This window comes from Phoxinus phoxinus (genome assembly GCF_949152265.1).
Source record: "Phoxinus phoxinus genome assembly, chromosome: 5".
NCBI classification, from domain to species: domain Eukaryota; kingdom Metazoa; phylum Chordata; class Actinopteri; order Cypriniformes; family Leuciscidae; genus Phoxinus; species Phoxinus phoxinus.
Window position 1 is genome coordinate 36,522,223 of NC_136880.1, and position 14,971 is coordinate 36,537,193.

Sequence of the window (14,971 nt, forward strand, 5' to 3'; positions counted from 1 at the left end):
CTAATGCTTCTCTGAGGATATCAGACATGGATCAGATCTCTCCAAAAACCGTCTGGTTATGGACCCTGCTATCTCTTTTGTTCTCAGGTAATGTGTTTGAGTGGGTTTGTTCTAAAGCTTTATTTTAAAATCCAGATATTGATTCTAAATCCAGATATTGATTCTAAAGCTTTGTTTATAAATCCAGTTCAGCACATGCAGATTGTCACAAAAAAATATGTTGTAGAAAGCAAATGGAAAAGTAATTAAATTCTGGAAGAGTAAGTCTTTTATGGCACCACTGGTCTCTACATGCTAATTTTTCTGCTATTGTGTGTTACGTGTTAAATTACTGAGTGTCAGCTTGTCAAACAGGGTGTTAAATGGGTGTTAAATCCTTGTTGATTTACACAAGTATTACATAAAGCTTGCCATGTCTATAAATGTGTATCTACTTTAGTAATAAAGGGATTGCTTTAATTGTGAAAGTGGAATGTGTGCATATCAACCAGCGGATGTATGATGTCAGGTGTAGATTTTCATATTTTAATCCAAATAATTATGCATGAAATCTTGAAATTCTGCTTGTGTTATCCTGAATGCAAAGGCATTCCGGCATTATTAACTGTGCTTTAAGTGTAAATAATAGTTGTATCTGTAGCACTGTGAAGTTCAAAAGGCATGTTTTGCTTTATGCAATTATTAGCAATTTTACATTAAAAGTTGTTTTAAAAAACATAACATCAGACCATTTCGCTGTACTTCAGCTTTACAGAATGAAAACACTCAAAGTTGTAGTTGTTAGTAGTAATGTTAGTTAGTATCGGACACAGGAACCTACATTTATTTAGTTTATTCAACAAAACATGGAAAAGTTTTCCTTAATTTAAGAGAAACTAATGTAACTTTTTTGACAAATAATAAAATGATGGATTAATCATTAGATTGACAGTCGTTTGTCTGTTTTAGATGTGGTTTGTAATCTGGAAGGATCTCTGCACAGAGATCTAATGGTGGGATACAACAAGAACATACGACATATGGAGCACCACGGGGACATCACAGATGTAAAGATCAAGATGACTCTCACCAACCTCATTTCTCTGGTAAATCTCTGCATGTGTTTACACAAGGTAAATATATGTGTAATATGTGACACTATGGTTTAACATCTTATTTCATGTTCAGAATGAGAAAGGGGAGATTCTCACCACTTGCGTTTGGATTGAAATGGTAAGACAAATCGCATCTATGTATATGTCCAGTATACAGTCAACAGTGGTTTCAGAGCAACATATTTTTCTATCTGTCTAGAAATGGCGTGATTATCGACTACGCTGGGCTAACAGGACAGGGTTTGAGGTCTACGAGAACATCACCCGTATGCGTCTTCCTTCTAAAACCATCTGGCTGCCCGATGTCGGCCTGGAGAACAAGTGTGTGATTGAATTATTGAAGATATTGTTTTGATTGTGCAGATTATCCAACAGGCAGATACACAAAATTTAACTAAATCACTAATAAAATGGTCAGCGTGATTTTCCCAAGACATTTTGTTGATCCTGGAACAACATTTCTGTCTGAAAATGTAGTCCCAATCCTACTCATTACTTATCTCTAAAATCAGAGGGAAATGATGGTGAATAACACTGATGTGGAAGCACCTAACCCTGGTTGTAAGTCCAAACTTGAAATAAACTGTAAACTTGTCCCTCAAATCTGATTGGTTGATTGAAATGGTGTTCCAGGATCAACAAAGACAAACAAAAACCTTTTCACAAAGCCAATCAAATGACATACCTTTTGTGTGTGTGTGTGTGTGTGTGTGTGTGTGTGTGTGTGTGTGTGTGTATATGTGTAAAGTGTGGATGGGCATTTTGAGGTGGCGCTCTACACTAACGCTCTGATAGATCCTGATGGTAGTGTGGTCTGGTTGCCCCCTGCCATCTACCGAAGCTCCTGTGCCATCACAGTCAACTACTTCCCCTTCGACTGGCAGAACTGCAGCATGGTGTTCAGGTACGGCTGAGCCGTCCGTCCCACAGCGACGACTGCTGGAAATACGTGAAAATCGGATGAGTAGCTTTATGCTGGGTTTTGCTCTGATTGCTTTGGCAGGTCTCAGACGTACAATTCCAATGAAATTCAACTGATGCTGTCAGACGAGGACAACGTCACTATGGAATGGATTGAGATCGATCCAGAAGCTTTCACTGGTACTGTGAAAGGGCAATATTGGGCAATATTTTTCATCATCAAGGCTCTTTCTGTACAATTCAGTTGGTCTGTGTTATTTGACTTGTAAAACCTGGTTAACACTAGAACTGCCACATATTCCAAACTCTATCTTTAATGATAAATACCCAATTGAGAGATTAATGCATTTATTAGGATATCTTTTAAAAACGAAACAAAAGTTTAATTATACAATTTTATCGTAAATACAATTAGGCTAGAAAAGTAATATCACACTCTAACCCAGAAAAACTTGTTGACATCTGATTGTCTAACAGGCCTTACAAATTGGGGTTTCATTAATAAAAGATACAGAAAAATTTACACACCAAAGTTTAATGTGGTGAGATAGGGGTTGTTCAGATCTCTGTCTCTAAGCTCAATTCACATTTATTTGTATACCGCTTTTCACAATACACATTGTTTCAAAGCAGCTTTACAGAAAATGCGTATTTTTACGGTACAGTTAATTATCCACAATTATCAGAGGGGTGACTGTGTCTGTTTTCACAAGACTGTGAAAAGTTTTGTATGTTGATTCAGAGTTGATTATAAGTTGAGGAATAGTTCTAGTAGTGCTTGCCTCAGCAAACTACACTAATAGTTAGCATTTTGCTCATTAACATGTATTTTGTCCTGTGCCCTGATTGGCCAGAGAATGGGGAATGGATTATTAAGCACCGCCCTGCTAAGAAGGTTGTGAATAAGCGATACAGCCCAGATGAGTTGGAGCGCCAGGAGATCATCTTCTTCCTCATCATCCAGAGGAAACCACTGTTCTACGTCATCAACATCATCGTGCCCTGTGTCCTCTTCTCTTCTCTTGGGCTACTCGTCTACTTCCTGCCGGCCAAAGGTCAGGCAGGCTCCATAACGAATGCTAACAGATATCACAGTGGTTGATATCCAACAGTTCTTAGGGATACAGAAAAACAAACTAAACATGAAGTGGGTCTGATAATGTCATTCAGGGCCATTGGCCAGGGGGGACAAATGGGTGAACTTGTGAATAAATGTTTTTATCCATTTGATGATAAACATTACAGGTCCTTCAAAAAAATGTTGCATATTGTGATAAAGTTCATTATTGTCCATAATGTAATGATACAAATTAAACTTTCATATATTTTAGATTCATTGCACACCAACTGAAATATTTCAGGTCTTTTATTGTTTTAATACTGATGATTTTGGCATACAGCTCATGAAAACCCAAAATTCCTATCTCAAAAAATTAGCATATCATGAAAAGGTTCTCTACACGAGCTATTTACCTAATCATCTGAATCAACTAATTAACTCTAAACACCTGCAAAAGATTCCTGAGGCTTTTAAAAACTCCCAGCCTGGTTCATTACTCAAAACCGCAATCATGGGTAAGACTGCCGACCTGACCCCTGTCCAGAAGGCCATCATTGACACCCTCAAGCAAGAGGGTAAGACAGAAAGACTGAACGAATAGGCTGTTCCCAGAGTGCTGTATCAAGGCACCTCAGTGGGAAGTCTGTGGGAAGGAAAAAGTGTGGCAAAAAACGCTGCACAACGAGAAGAGGTGACCGGACCCTGAGGAAGATTGTGGAGAAGGACCGATTCCAGACCTTGGGGGACCTGCGGAAGCAGTGGACTGAGTCTGGAGTAGAAACATCCAGAGCCACCTACAGGTGCCGCATTCCCCAGTTAAAGCCACTTTTGAACCAGAAACAGCGAAGAGAAGCAGCACTGGACTGTTGCTCAGTGGTCCTTCTTTTTTCGGATGAAAGCAAATTTTGCATGTCATTCGGAAATCAAGGTGCCAGAGTCTGGAGGAAGACTGGGGAGAAGGAAATGCCAAAATGCCTGAAGTCCAGTCAAGTACCCACAGTCAGTGATGGTCTGGGGTGCCATGTCAGCTGCTGGTATTGGTCCACTGTGTTTTATCAAGGGCAGGGTCAATGCAGCTAGCTATCAGGAGATACGGGAGCATTTTGAGATAGGAATTTTGGGTTTTCATGAGCTGTATGCCAAAATCATCAGTATTAAAACAATAAAAGACCTGAAATATTTCAGTTGGTGTGCAATAAATCTAAAATATATGAAAGTTTAATTTGTATCATTACATTATGGACAATAATGAACTTTATCACAATATGCAAATTTTTTGAGAAGGACCTGTATTTTAAAAAAAAAGTTAATTGGTAACTTTTAAGATATTGTTTATGTCTAACAAATCAGGAGACACATTATCATTCAGTTATGAAATAGATCCCTCTTTCTCCATGACTGTTGATAGTGGCAGCTGAGCTGACTGACTGATCAGTGTGATTATTGATGATTTAATTGTTTGGTTTTATTAGCTGGAGGACAGAAATGCACTATGACCATTGCTATCCTGCTCGGTCAGACTGTCTTCCTGTTCCTTATCGCCAAACAAGTGCCAGAAACCTCCCAGGCTGTTCCTCTCATTGGAAAGTGAGTCTGGGCTTTTATTCACCCATCACACCTTTTCAGCAGTTTCAGATAAACTCGTATTAATTGTGCGTAATAGAAGATAAAACACTATCGTTCAAAAGTTTGGGGTCAGTAAGGTTTTTTGTCTTTAAAGAAATTAATACATTTATTTTGCCAGGGCGCATTAAATTGTCATTAATTTGACATGCGCATAAGTGACATTTACATTGTGAAATAAATAAATGCTGTTCTTTTGAAATTTATATTTTTCAAAGAATCCTGAAAAATAGTATTTTAATCAGCACAACTATTTTCAACATTAACGATAATAAGAAATGTTTTTTTAAACATCAAATCAGCATATTAGAATGATTTCTGAAGGATCATGTGACACTGACTGGAATACTTTGCCATCACAGGAATAAATTATATTTTAATATATATATTAACATTGAGCCAGTTATTTTAAAATTTAATCAAATAAATGGAGCCTTGGTGAGCATAAAAAAATCTTTAAACCCCAAACTTTTTGAACGATAGTGTACATTGGAAAAGGACTAGTAGATAGTTTGCACATATTTCAAACCAGCCAATCAGATTAAAGCTTGGCAGCTTGAGAAATTGCTCACCATTTTTAATGAGCAAATGGTACTTTATAGCATCCCTTGAGAAATGTGTGTTTTTCTGGCAGGTATCTGATGTTTGTGATGTCCGTGACCACAATAACTGTGATGAACTGTGTGGTGGTGTTGAACGTCTCTCTGCGAACTCCAAACACCCACCCCATGAGCAACACCATCAGAAAGGTACAGCAGAAGTGTCTAATCACCTTTTGTTCAATCCATTAGGAAAGAATGAGTTAGTTATTATTATACATGATGCTAGAAATGTGAAGGTCTTGGATTTGATTCTCAGAAAACGTACTATCTTGAATGCAATGGTAGTCACTTTGTGCCAAAAGCATTACGCCACCTTGGAATTATAAGGTTCTATCTGCATTCTGACTGGTTTTGAGATATTGGGCTTTAAAGTTTTGGCATTCCATTCGACTGTGTAGAAATAACCTTTTTATTTTCTAAATAAAAAGTTCCAAAATGTACATAACTTAAAAAACAACATCACATAATGTAAATAAGTTGTCACAGAATAAGAATATGTGAATAACTACATTTTGACAAAAATGTCAGATAGAACCTTATAATTCCAAGGGGACGATATTTTGCCAAATGCATTTATGTAGTGCAAAGGTCAATAATGTCTTTCCCCTCCATTTTGGGGTGACTCAGGTCTTTCTGAACATCCTTCCTCGTGTGCTGAGGATGACGATGCGGCGCTGGACGCCTGAGCAGGAGGAGGGGGATTTTAAAATGTTTGCCCTGGGTAACGGCACCCCGCTTCGCCGCAGGAGACGCAGCTCTTTGGGATTAATAGCAAAGGCTGATGAATACATGTTCAGAACTGCTCGCTCTGAGCTGATGTTCAGTCGACTGAAGGAGAGGAAGGGGCTGCTGAAGAACACTTTGGAGAAAATACGTGAGTCAACAGTTGAACAAACTATATTACCATTCACAAGGTTTGGGGTAGGTAACACATTTTAAAGAAATTAATACTTTTATTTTGTAATGATATATTAAATTGATTAAAAGTGATGGAAAAGACATTTATAAGGTTACAGAAAATTTCTGTTTCAAAAAATGTTGTTCTTTTGACCTTTCTATTTATCATCAAAAACATTTTAATTTAATATTAATATATTATCTTATAATAAATAATTACTGTATTCAACAGGGCTTTTATTCTTAACAAACTTAAAACTATTAAAACATTTCTGTTAACTGAAATAAAACTGAAATAATATATAACCTGAAAAACTGAAACTAAACAAAATGTTGCCTTGGCAATAAACTGAAAAAAAGTTAAATTTGAAGCACTAAAATTATAAAAATAATAATAAAAAAACATAAACTGAAATAAAAATAAATAGCATTTTATAAAAAGAAAAAAGAAGCAGATAACGAATATACTAAACATTAAATTAAAATTAACATGAAAACTGAAAATAAAGAAATAAATGCTAATTCTAAATACGAATAAACTATAATAAAACTAATAGTATATACATAATTACAATTAATCATATATAATGTAAATATTAAATAATTTTGAACATTTTAAATAAAAAAGTATTAAATAAAACGTTTCTTATTAAATACAGCTAAATAATATTTTCTGCTATGTTTATGGTTAAATTATTATTATAATTTTTTTTTTTTTTTTTTTTCACACATTGCATTTGTTGCAACATCAGAAGCAGTTGTTGGGGATATTACATTTTATTTCACACGTTACATTTCAAGGCTGCAGCTGCTACTACTATAGTACACACCCCAGTCCAAAGGAAACTACCCAACAACTGATCAGGAAAAACAAAGCATTAAAATTAAAACATTAATTTGCTGTTTGTGGTTTGACCTCAGAAAATGGTCTATTAGGAAACACGGCACAGGATCTGGAATCCAGTCTGGCTTCGGCTTCACCAGAAGTGCAGCAGTGTGTGTCTTCCTGTAAACACGTCGCAGAAAGTGTCAAGCATCAAAATGACTTTCAAAGTGTGAGTCACTGTTCCAGAATTCTCCAAACATGAGGCTGAAAGTGTCTTTCATTAACAAAATAAACACATTAGCAGCAAATGTTTGTGTTAAGGTTTAACTTTTCAAGAAAAAAACTTGTTTTGATGTCTAAATTTTTTTTCTCGTTCTGTAGGAAAATGAAGAATGGTTCCTGGTTGCCAGGGTGATTGACAGGATGTGCTTCATCGTCATGGCGCTGCTGTTTATACTGGGCACCATCGGAATCTTCCTCATGGGACATTTTAACCAGGCACCATCTCAGCCCTTCCCAGGAGACCCCAAAAAATACCTGCCTGAAATCCCACCTGGAGACATCACCGGATGAACACAAGTTCAAAACAGAACGATAGACTCAGAGAAACTGCCGCAGAAGACTGGAGGACTTTGTTGAGGATACTCTGGTGATAAAAGCCAACAGTTTTGCTGTACTGTGGGAAAGGAGCTCTCAGCGCTCCAGTTTAGTTGTGCTGTAGACTTACTGAAAGTGAGTCTCCAGAGAAGACAGCTGGTTGGATCTGAGACATGGCTTTGATCAGTTGTTCATAATCATAAAAGTCATATTATTTGCTTGTCAATCTTGTCACTGCTTGTCAATCAGCTTTAATGTTGTCTAGTGATTCAACAGTTGATGCTTTTCTGAAAATAAAAAACTCTAACATTCTCTATACCTCGAGGACAAAGATGATGTTCTGCATGCAATCATGTGAATTGTTTCAGTTTAGGGTAATATCACTCCACTACCCCCCACTAGCTTGAGGAGGATCTTCATTACATGGCTGACTGCTACTTTTCTGTCTGACAAAGAGCAGATCCGGGAAGGAGAGAGAGGGCTGAAGGGGGGTGTTTGGTGTATAGCATCACAACTGTTAACACACAGTCTTTGAAGCTCTTCTGGAAGCTGTTTCTCAGTAAAGGAAAGCCTCATTCCATCACTACTGCACCTGTGCAACTGCCCCTAAAACCTCAGGACCTGAAATGGTAAGAATTCATCTCTCTCTCTCTCATCGCTGTTCTCTCGTTCTTTTGATTTGTCCATTTAGCACATTTTATCAAATTGGTTAATGTCTTAAGGTGTCTTAAAGGGATAGTTCAGCAAAAAATTAAAAATCTCATTAATTATGCCAGATTAAGGCATCAAGTTGCCTTAATCTGACCCTTGTGTGTTTCAAGTTGTTTGAACACCCTCACCCTCAAGTTGTTTCAAACCTGTATTATTAAGTTCATCTGCTGAACACAAAAGCAGATATTTTGAAAAATATGGGTAACCAAACAGTTCATGGACCCCATTGACTTCAATAGTGTTTTTACTTGTAACTTGTTACCGACATTCTGCAAAATATCTTCCTTTGTGTTCAGCAGAAGAAGGATATTCATACAGCTTTAAAACAACTTGAGGGTGAGCATATGATGACTGAATTTACATTTTTGGGTGAACTATTCGTTTAATGACCAATGTCTAGTTACACAACAAACTCTCTATTATGGCTTAACAAACTTTTATATTAAAAGAAAAATCCATTGTCTGATTGAATATTACCCGTTATTATTTCATTTCCCCTCTTTTCTTAAATTTGTTGCTAATAGCAAATAGAATTAAAAAAAAAAAAACTAAAAATAACTTTGACCATATTTATTTTCTGGTCTTTTAATATTTAATATTTATTAAGCAATGTTATTAAACAATATAAATAATGTTGGATATATTTTAAGTAATACTAATCAAAATATTTTATTAAATAAAATGCTTCCTCTCAAAATACATTTAAATAGCGTTTTTATTTTTATTTTTAGTTATTTTTATACTAAGTTAGTTCATTTCCCCCTTTTCTTAAATTTGTTGCAATTTTTTTTATATTTATCTAAAAACTGGTTGCAAGTATTATGGAATAAAAATGGTTATGAAATGCATAAACAATTTGTCAATAATATTTGATAATGTTCATAGTAGGCCTGATACAATGCCAGATTTATTAGAAAGCTAGATTGGGAAACAAGCTGGATCAGGGGTGAAATGCAGAAAAGAAAAGAAAAGAAAAGAAAGACTTGAAGAAAAAAAAATTCTCACTGATTTTCATTTGACACTTGACAAATATTTGCTTTGAATTTCACATGCAGTGTTTCTACCCCCCCCCCCCTTCTCTCTCTCTCTCTCTCTCTCTCTCTCTCTCTCTCTCTCTCTCTCTCTCTCTCTCTCTCTCTCTCTCTCTCTCTCTCTCTCTCTCTCTCAGGCCTTCCCATCTGTGACCGTTCAGCCACTTCCCTTTGGTCTGGAAAGGGAGAGACATATTGACATGCTCTTCAGAGCTTTCCACAGGCAGATTAGACCTGCTACAGACAGCCAGATCCTCACAGCTGAGCTCGGGTCTACAGACAGGAGAGGAGAGGACGAGGGAGCCGGGGGGAAAGAGACGGGGGGGAAACTGTCTGTTCTGAGAACAGTCACAAGACTCCACATTAATGCCAGACCTGAACTACAAGGTGAATAAAACATCTATAAATATCAATAAAATAAAAAATTAAAACAGTCGGCTGTTATTCAGGAAAAAAAGAAAGATATTGTATTAAAAATTATATCTTTAAAATGTGACGTAACAAAAACGTTCAAAGTTTCTGACATTTTGTCTTATCTCTTCAAACTGAAAATGATTGATTTTTATATAAATAAGATAAATGATAAATGAATTAAGATAATGAAAATACACTACCGTGTAAAAGTTTGGGGTAAGATTTTTGTTTAAAGAAGGGAAGACTTTTATTCCGTAAGGATGCATATATTTATTAAAAGTGACAGTAAAGACATTTATAATGTTTCTAATAAAGGCTGTTTTTTTTTTTACTTTCTATTTTTGAAAGAATCCTTTAAAAAAATATTTCCACAAAAATATTAATTAGCACAATTATTACTTGAGCAGCAAATCAGCATTGAATGATTTAAATAAATAAATAATTTTGAAATAAATAATAATAATATTATTTAATAGATTTTTTTTTTTTTTGTTATCACCCATATATATCATCTTTAAAGAAATATTCAAAACATAATCAATCACTGTTTTGACGAATTAATCCAATATTCTGTAGTGGTCAAAAGTGAAAATAATCATAATTTAGCTTGGAGTCAGTCAGTTTATTTTTTTATTTTTTGTGATAGAAATTGCGCTGACCAGGCTGTCATACAAAGAAATTATGAACACATACAAAAACAAGACAGAATCAACAAAAATGATTTAACTGATTATGTTTGTTGTCAGTGTTGTTGTTTATGCATAGTAAAATAAAACATGTCGCTGTAGTTTGCTTTTTTGCCAAATAATTTTGTAAGATAAATACAACCAAGAAGTTTCGTGTTTTGTTTTTCCTTGAACTTTGATCGTTTAATTGACCTTGTAGCGTTAAAAAAAAAAAAATGTACATCACTTTTGGCCACTACTGGAGTTTTTCCCTGAAATGTGGAATAGCTTGGACATGGTTTGAAATACTCACAGTATACAATTTCCTGTGTAAATATAAAAAGGTTTAATGGATGTATATATTTCTGTAATGCCCCAGGTCCACAGTGTGTCGCCCGAAGAACATACAGCATCTCCACAGAAACCAGTGATCAGCTCTTTGTGGCCGTGGAAGGTAAATATGAGACACAGGATTAAATGTGCAGTTCTCTAAATCTCATATTGAGTATCATTCTGTAAAGTGCTCATATTATGCTAATAGTGTTTCATTTTTTTGGAACAGGTTTACATACATTTAAGTTACAAAACACTTTAATTTTCCCATAATGTTCACTGCAGCATCACCTCTTTTCTCAGAGTGTCTAAAACGGTTCAATGAAGGACCCGGTCTCTAATTCCCTCCTTTCCGAGAGCCTGCTCTGCTCTGATTGGTCAGATGGCCCAGTCAGTGTTTGAGGGTCAAAGTAGACATTGTTCACGGGCATATAGACTGGCATTATGCAAATGTATTACACACCTAAACAGGTTTGTGCAGGAAGCTGACACTCGGCACACTTATACACACGACTCGGTTCAGGAAGTTTAGAATTGGTTCTTTCTCCTATACTTGCTTTTCATGCAATTTGATCTTTGAAACTTTGCAGACCATTTAAACTATATTACACAATGAATGAAAGGGAATATCCGAAAAATCATAATGGGGCACTTTAAGATGATTTTACTCTTATTTACAGTGTTGAAGCCACTGAAACAGCCGTCTAAACTTTGATCACGACTGATTTACACCTCTTTTTGTGTTCCCATCTCTGTTAGAGAGCTCATGCGTTTGTATGCAATGCTGCGGTCCAGCTCGATCCTGTTCACTACAAGGCTTTGATAAGAACGCAGATTGCGTCTTCCTGTTCGAAAGGCCCCTGAGAGCGGAGATGTGCTGGCTCGGCTGCTGCCTGATGGAAATAAGGGCCTATACACCAGAGAGAGAGTTTATTGGGACAGTTCACCAAAGGTAGTCATCAACAGCAAACCAGATCTTTGTCTCATGTAGTTGACAAAAAAAAATCACATTTCATAAATAATATCGGCTTAGTGCAAAAATCAAATGACAAAGGGCAGTGGTTTGATCTGATGCACTTCTTGTTTCAGATATAAGCATGACACTGTTACTCGTGTGTCAGTTTCAGTGTCTCAGAGTTCAGTGTAAATACTGCTCCATATGAACTCCATGCATATCACTTATAACGAGTATCTTGAAACACAACGTTTGCAAGGATTAGTTTATTTTCCTATTCGTATAATATCCAACATTTTTGTGGACATAGTTGTTCCACATTTTACTAGATTTGTAACAACAAGCGTCAACTGAACAAAAACATAAAGGTCTCCTTTTATTTGTTACGCAAAAATAAAAGCTCAAGGGTTTAACACAGTTATTTTTCTCAACTAAATCCATTAAAAAAAAACATGTTTGTTACTTGTTATGATAAGATTCGGCCTAGATACAACTATTTGAAAATCTGGAATCTGAGGGTGCAAAAAAATCTAAATATTGAGAAAATCACCTTTAAAGTTGTCCATTTATGTTGGCGATTGTACTGCATCCACTCACAAAAATATATATTTACTAAATATCTTCATGGATCATGATCTTTACTTAATATCCTAATGATTTTTGGCATAAAAGAAAAATCGATCATTTTGACACATACAATGTTTTTTTGGCTGTTGCCACAAATATACCCGTGCGACTTATGATTGGTTTTGTGGTCCAGGGTCACATATTAAAAAAAAAAAACAATAACTAAAAAAATTATGCAAATGTACTGTTATTGAAAATTATTGAAATATTAACTTAAAATTTAAGGGGATGCTTCAAAAACATATTTTATGTCAAAGGGGTTCAGTCAAAAAAAAACTTTTTAAACAAAATCCGGAATCCACACTGCAAGAATCGCCTACTTAGAAAAAAGTCACCCGATCGACATGTAGTAACTACCGGCAGTTTTTATATGATGCTCAGGGGTGGATTACCATGAGAGCAAAGTTGAATATTCAGATATGAACGTCCCAGTGTTTGTTAACACTCTTGGAATTCCGCTTGTTCAATTAAATTAGTCGACCGTATCTAACTGTCGTGTAATGGATGAGGTAAACCCCTGCACTGTAAATCTATTATGCAGACAAAGCCATCCACATCATGTTTCATCATGATGCCAAACTATCCTGCAGGGTCAGATAAGGTCACCATTGTGAATCAACTAATTGCGTCAGAGTAAAAACCCTCCAGTAACCTCTCTCGGATTGAATAGGGATGTGCTGAACTTTGTGGTGCGAAACCAACAACATGACCTCCTCCTCAGGACAGCCATGAACAAAGACCATCAGGTCATATCAGACTATAATATCACACAACTGAGCATTCAGTCCAGAGAATCCCCTGCATTAAGAGTGTGTGTAATCCCTGAGGTGTTTGTCAGGTGGAGTATGTTCACGCCGTACTTCGAGGTGTGTGACTCTGAGGGCATCTCGGCCGTGAGGATCCAGGGCTCTTGCTGTAACACACGATGTCTTTCTGAGCAAGAGCTTCAGGTCAGAAACCTTCCAGCTGTCCATTCGCACACCTTTTACATACTTTTTTTTTTTGTTGAAATTTGAAATGTATTGTTGAGGATAACCCCTTGAGATGAGACATCTCGTTTTCGAGGGGGTCCTCGAGACAAAGACAAAGATAATACAGCACATGTACATTCACACTCACAAAAGCTCATTTTGCGCTCATCCTGTGCCCATTATACTCTTTTCTCATTTATTGGGGCATCAGGTGGTTTCCACTATTGGTGAGAGTGTTGGGCGCATATGGAAGAGGTGGCCTGGATATAATGAGGAATGTAACATGGATCATGAGTATTTTGGACTGGATGGTAAGATTAATATCCGAAAATTCTTCTATTTTACATTTTTTGATAACACATTATGTTGTGAGCATGACAATTAGTGACCTACAGTAGAAATAGTGAAGAATCTTATTTTATATCTGTATTCATTACCGGTCAAAAGTGTGGGGTTGGTAAGAATTTTACTGTTTTTGAATACTGAATTTTAATGTTTTTGAGTCTCTTTTGCTCATCAACACTGCATGTGTTTGATCAAATAATACAGTAAAAACAGTAATATTGTGAAATATTATCAATGTTGAAACCAGTTTTGCTGTTTAATATTTTTGTGGAAACCATGCTACTTTTAGGATTCTTTGATGAATAGAAAAGTTAAATCAATCTATCTATCTATCTATCTATCTATCTATCTATCTATCTATCTATCTATCTATCTATCTATCTATCTATCTATCTATCTATCTATCTATCTATCTATCTATCTATCTATCTACAGTATCTATCTATCTACAGTATCTTTCTATCTATCTATCTATCTATCTATCTATCTATCTATCTATCTATCTATCTATCTATCTATCTATCTATCTATCTGTCTGTCTGTCTCTCTATCTCTGTCTGTCTGTCTCTCTATCTGTCTGTCTCTCTATCTCTGTCTGTCTGTCTCTCTATCTCTGTCTGTCTGTCTGTCTCTCTATCTCTGTCTGTCTGTCTGTCTGTCTGTCTGTCTGTCTCTCTATCTCTGTCTGTCTATCTGTCTGTCTGTCTGTCTATCTGTCTGTCTGTCTGTCTCTCTATCTCTGTCTGTCTGTCTGTCTATACTGATAGACTAATGGCAAGAATTGTGGTTTCTTTTACAACTAAAATGCGTTTTTGATAATAGTGTGACTATTTTGAATTCAGCAGCTACAGCTTCAGGAGTGACTATTAAGAACATGTCTTTCTCTCTCAGTACCTCAAGGAATGAATTTGAACACCAAAGTGCTGTTACTCGCTGCTACCTTCCTGCTGGTGAGCTGCCAACCACACAGATGCTAGTATATTATTAATATGTAACAGCTTTATCGTTTATCTTTTTCTGTTTGCAGAATCATATGTTTTTTGAGATGAGCTAAGTGGAAATGGCAAATCTTCTGGGACATAAAAGACATCTGCTTAAAAGATGGAGCCGTTTTCTGAGCGAATCGCATCTGAACTGGACAGTAGTGCACATCAAGAATCCCTGCACAGAGCCTCTCTACACCTCTATAAACTAAACACACTGAAATAACATTTCAATGTTGAGTATTAAATTGCACAGAACATAATATTCACCCTATAGTTTCATATTTGATACGATATGTGTTTGGCTTTTGGGGAA

At 36.1% G+C, this 14,971-nt stretch overlaps 2 protein-coding genes across 2 annotated transcripts; both read left to right on the plus strand.

The window, feature by feature from the left end:
• Window positions 1–7,968, plus strand: chrng (cholinergic receptor, nicotinic, gamma). Its single transcript, XM_079613887.1, has 12 exons — window positions 1–87; window positions 949–1,085; window positions 1,168–1,212; window positions 1,294–1,415; window positions 1,843–1,998; window positions 2,098–2,195; window positions 2,870–3,070; window positions 4,548–4,662; window positions 5,333–5,447; window positions 5,928–6,174; window positions 7,119–7,252; window positions 7,405–7,968. The coding sequence occupies exons 1-12, from the start codon at window positions 27–29 to the stop codon at window positions 7,594–7,596; spliced, it is 1,623 nt and encodes a 540-aa protein (XP_079470013.1). The 5' UTR covers window positions 1–26; the 3' UTR covers window positions 7,597–7,968.
• Window positions 7,953–14,947, plus strand: LOC306998995 (phospholipid scramblase family member 5; the record flags this gene model as incomplete). Its single annotated transcript, XM_079613391.1, has 8 exons — window positions 7,953–7,994; window positions 9,500–9,749; window positions 10,821–10,895; window positions 11,534–11,726; window positions 13,195–13,306; window positions 13,539–13,638; window positions 14,564–14,622; window positions 14,700–14,947. 8 exons carry the CDS (start codon window positions 7,953–7,955, stop codon window positions 14,724–14,726), a joined length of 858 nt encoding a protein of 285 aa, XP_079469517.1. The 3' UTR covers window positions 14,727–14,947.
• Between the last annotated feature and the right edge of the window lie 24 nt (window positions 14,948–14,971).